General features: G+C 39.4%; 1 protein-coding gene across 1 annotated transcript in view; it reads right to left on the minus strand.

Annotated features, from left to right (window-relative positions):
- Nucleotides 1-4,883, minus strand: part of RABEP1 (rabaptin, RAB GTPase binding effector protein 1) — a 148,592-nt gene that overhangs the window by 109,262 nt on the left and 34,447 nt on the right. The window contains exons 3-4 of the mRNA XM_019511438.1: nt 3,820-4,023; nt 2,222-2,382 (exon numbers count right to left, since the gene is read on the minus strand). Coding sequence (XP_019366983.1) covers nt 2,222-2,382; nt 3,820-4,023 — 365 coding nt within the window. The remainder of the gene's footprint in view (nt 1-2,221; nt 2,383-3,819; nt 4,024-4,883) is intronic.

Consider the following 4,883-nt stretch of genomic DNA (forward strand, 5'->3'; position numbering starts at 1 on the left):
AACTGTGTAGCAATGGTGGTTTTTTACTTCTGTTTTTTTTGCTTCAATACCATATGCCTGTGAACCCCTCAGCTCCCACACTGCCCTGCCCTCTGGAGTGGGGGTAAGAAAGCATCCATCAGAGGTGGGAGAAGGAGGCTCTGGCTGCTTTTGCAGTTAGAGCAATGGGGGAAAAGAGTAAAAACATCCACCAGGTAACGCCCGGAGGGCCATAACTTAACCCCTCTGTCCTAAACAAAAGACATTTCAATGCAAGTTCCCCACTTCCTCTGGTTCATCTACACTTTGAAGACTCCTTTCATAAAACCTCCAAGAATTCATAGTCTCCTCTTTAGGATCTTGATCAGATTTAATTTTCTTTTAAATGAGTCATGTTTACAAAAGCTGCAATATTCACCTGCTATTCTAGGGAGGTGAATACAAAGATGATGTAGCCCACTTTCTAGTTTGTTATTTGGTGCAGTCTGCAAGCTCAAGCGCTGTTACAACAAGATGAAATATAGTGCAAAATGTCTTTCCTGTATCTTGTTTTTATTTTAAGGGGGAGTTGCTGGGAACATTTGTGTTTATAGGAGTATGTAGGCTTACTTATATGCTGCATGCTGTGGGACAGTATTTTAAGTCGCATGCTGTGCAGGGCAGGGGCCACCTAATTTGTGTTTGCACAATGTTCACCTCAAATCCTGATTAGACTTTGAGCACGACCATAATGTACTGGTATACTACTGCTTAAGAAGTTGCTACGAAATAAGCAAATCATAACTTCAGTTCAACAGCACTGGAATGAAGAATTCCACCACACCAGTTGCCTGGACCTTTTGTCTTGCCTGTAGCTCATTTTTAGTTTTTAAAATAAAATGTACAAAAAGTACAGCTTTGACAGCCCACATTTATGTAATGACAAATTACTAAATTAAACATTTTTTAACAGAAACTTTAGACATTTGAGACTTGAGACTCAGCTGGCTTCCTTCCAAAGAAGTAGTTTCACCTACGATCTACATTAACTTGCCAAAACCTATGGATTCTTATCTAGCCAAATCCTGTAATTTAAGATGCAAGATATCAGGATGGATCGTTTACAGCTAGAACACACGTAAGCAGGCTTTATTCAAACAGCAATCTATAATTGTCAGGACTTACTATTCAAATAAAACAGCATCCACATTTAAGGCACCCTCAACAGAAACAGAAATATCAAGCATTCAGCTAAAAACAGTGGGATTCTACAGACTTGCAAAGGCTACCTTTTGGTTTCAGAGTCCAAACTCTACTATCTACAATACTGTGGTCTTGCCACGATGTAATAGCAACTGGCAAAGATGCCACTTTTCCCTGCTCTCCTCTGCTCACTTTAAAATATGAGTATTGTCACTGGAAAGTTTCAGTCAGAGATTCAAAGTAGTAGATAAATGGCATACAGACTCATATTATGCAGATTTTCCCCTTATATTTATTTGATGTAAAAAAAGTTACATAGGACAAATAAGGTTCTTAAAATACCTTGAGTGAAAAGTCAGGGTAAATATGTACCTTTACAGACTAACATATATACACATATACATGCGTGCATGTGTTAGTCTATAAAGGTGCACATTGACCCTGGCCTTTCACTTCAAAAGTGTCAGACTTCAATTAAAGCTTTTCAAATGGCAGGAGAGAAGTTACCACAAATTTGAGCATTGCTCACAGATTTCCACGTGTCCTCATTTTGAAATCAAAGGTTTGCATTTCCTTGCAAGCCAACAGTAATACTTAGGGCAAAAAATGCAACACACCTAGTGTGACAGCCTAGAAGCATAATAGAAGCATTCACAGACTGACAGGATCCATGCGTTTCTTGAGATCTCAGTATCACTAATACAAAACAAAAACAAACAAACAAAAAAAACAACATGCCTTCCCCTCCTACTCCCCAAAACCCCATGAAGATGTTAAGGAAAAGGACCTGAAGCTGTAGTAAAACATTTTGCAATGTGGTACCTTCTGAATTCATAAAAAAAAAAAGAGACAAATCCTTTAAATTTCCTGCTTTTAAAAGCCAACGGCCAAATCCTGTAAACCTTTATCACTTAGATCCAAGTCATCCAGCTGAACCTGCATGCTTACATTTATGACACCTAACTTCAGTGGAACAAGTATGGAACGGCTTGCAAGACGCTATATAAACAAATCAGACATATTAACATAGGGCTAGCACTTCACATGTATTTCACCATACCTTTTTCATTTCATTTTCTAGATTTTCCTCCTCTTGCCCTTCAGATAGCCGCCTTCTCAACTCTGCTACTTCTCTTTCCATGTTTTCCCGATATTGGTTCCATTGAGTTCGCTCTTGCTCCAGTCTATGATGAAACTGGAGCTCATAGTCACGAACGGTTTCTGTAAAACAATGTTTTCAACACTCATTTGCAATACAAGTTATAAACATAATCTCCAACTATGTCTTCCAGCTGACCTTTTCTATTTTTACCCTTAAAGGTATTCATTATCATCAGTTTCGGAAGAAGTATAAGAGCTATCTTGAGGATCCTGTTGGCAAACTTCTGTGGGGGCAGTAAATGATCAGTAAATATCAAGCCAGAAGAAAATATTTAAATAAAAAAAAACTTAATTGTAACCCGTGTTGCTTAAAAAGCAACACCTAAAAATCAATGCGTTGTTCAGCTACAGTACCAAAAGAAATCTCAGCCTTGTATCCAGACTGGAAAAAGCTTACTCCATTTTTTTGGTCTTCTTCCTGCCCCGTGCCTCCCACCTTGGGTTCTGTATTATACATACTAGCCTTGTCGCCAATGGTTGCTTTAGAGGGAACTCCTTTTAAAAAACGATCCTTAATTAGCAAAGGGGTATCACTATGGAGCAATGGAAAGCACTCAGAGTAAGTACACTGTTTTCAAAGTATTACTACCTCAAGAGCAACAGGAAAGTCAGCATATACGTGCAACATTTTAATTTAAACAGATATATTCATGTCTATGTGACATATTTAGAGTATTAGATTATACTTCCAGAAATGGAAGATATGGAATCACAAAACTACTGAGTCTTTGCAGATGATTGCAGATTGTGCTGGTGTGAAATTTAAAACCACTTTATCATTATTCAAGCTGATTTACAGATATCATGCTGTCACCCTGAAATGTAATATAAGTTAAATATAATACTGGTAATATAATGTAATATAAGTTAATATAAGACTGCTAGTAATACAGTCAGGTTAATTAAAACAATGGCTTATGTCTTAAAGGTCTGTGTGTTCCTTCTTGTAGGCATTTTGGCTCAAGAATACCTCAGGAATTGTGCTGTGCACCAGAATGTCACCTATTGTACAGGTTGTTGCAGCAAAAAAGAGTAAGATTCTGTGGCAGAGTGACATATTTAGTTACAAGGCAGGAAAGAAGCCACGGGTTGGCACCGAAGGGACAACTAAGGGCTTGGCAACAAAGCCAAATCTATACACAGAAGCAGAGAATTGTACTGTCAGCTATACACTGCTTTCACATCAGCCAGATCTCACAGAACTTGTTTTTCTTTGTGAAAAACTGAAGACCACAAGCTCAGTCCTTAAAGAATACATAGTACGTGCTAGAGACTTCCTAGCAGAGTGTTCCAGTTACTCTGCACCTCAGTATAGTCTCAAGACAGACCAAGCTGATTCTGACCACCTTGGAACTGATTAGCTAAAACTGAAGTCGTCACTCTAGTTCATAACTGCCCCAAAGCAAGATCTGTATATCTGCCTACATTCCGTACAACACCAAGTACACAGCACAGCTGTCTTGTAGCATCTTGTTCACTAACTTTCTTTCACTTTACCTTTCATAATAGCTTGTAGTGAAGCCACTTCTTCTTGCCACTGTCTCTTTACTTCATCAATAGCTTCCTGTTTTGTATTTTCTGATACTGTAGCTACAGCTTTGATGTTCTCCATTTCAGCCTGGGCTTCCATTAGTTGTGTCCGCAGTTGTCCCAAATCATCTTGTGCTGCTTGTAGCACTGCATTTTGCCTTTTTAGGTCCTCTGAAAAGAAGTATGATTTCCATTTGTTTTGGTTAACAAATTCAGTTTGAAATGCAGTATTATCTGCTACTAAGGCACCACTTTCTGTTGTAAAGGGGGGTAAATGTGATTGATGTTAAAACATTTATCCACGGTGTCTAACAAAAAGACTGAAGTAACATTCTTGATTTCTTTGGGGAGATTTCCTCCACTTCTCGGATCATTTTTCAACTTATTGCTCATTCATGCAGTATAAACACTAAAGGTACTACACAAAGCAGCTGCTGTAAATATCACCCGTCAATCAATATTCCCAATTAAACCCAAATGCATCTACTCTGTGTCACTTAATGAATATGTTGGTAGCAACCATGACCTATAAATTCAAGAATAGGAACACGAGTCAAGAAAATGGAGTTGCTTACTTAATTTTGCTACCAACTTGCTGCCTGGCCTTAATTTAGCCACTTAACCTCTGTGGTTCAAGCTTATACATTTGTAAAATGAGTGGGATGCTACTTTATTGTCTCATTAGAGGCATAACAACACTGCAAGATCCTAGTATTATGGGCGTGCAGAAGTGCCAAGTGTTATTACCCCCCCTCCATGCAAGCTGAAGCCAAAATTTACCCTCCGCCACAACTGTACTGAGAACCACCTAAACCAGGGGCTGTTTTGGCTGGAGGGCTGTTTAATGTGTTTTGATGAGGTGTGGAGGGCTGCAAGAGGAGCCCTGCCCCTTGACAGGTGCCCCGCCCCCTAGTTGCCATCGCAGCCCCCTAACCCTTAACCTCTGCCACTAGGAGTCTCTCCTTGTCCAGGAAATACTCCTTTAGGGGTGGGGGTTTGCTTGTATATTGGGTGTGGAGGGGTAGGGGGGG

Source organism: Gavialis gangeticus, unplaced genomic scaffold, assembly GCF_001723915.1.
Source record: "Gavialis gangeticus isolate Ggan-Ray unplaced genomic scaffold, GavGan_comp1, whole genome shotgun sequence".
In the NCBI taxonomy this organism is placed as follows: domain Eukaryota; kingdom Metazoa; phylum Chordata; order Crocodylia; family Gavialidae; genus Gavialis; species Gavialis gangeticus.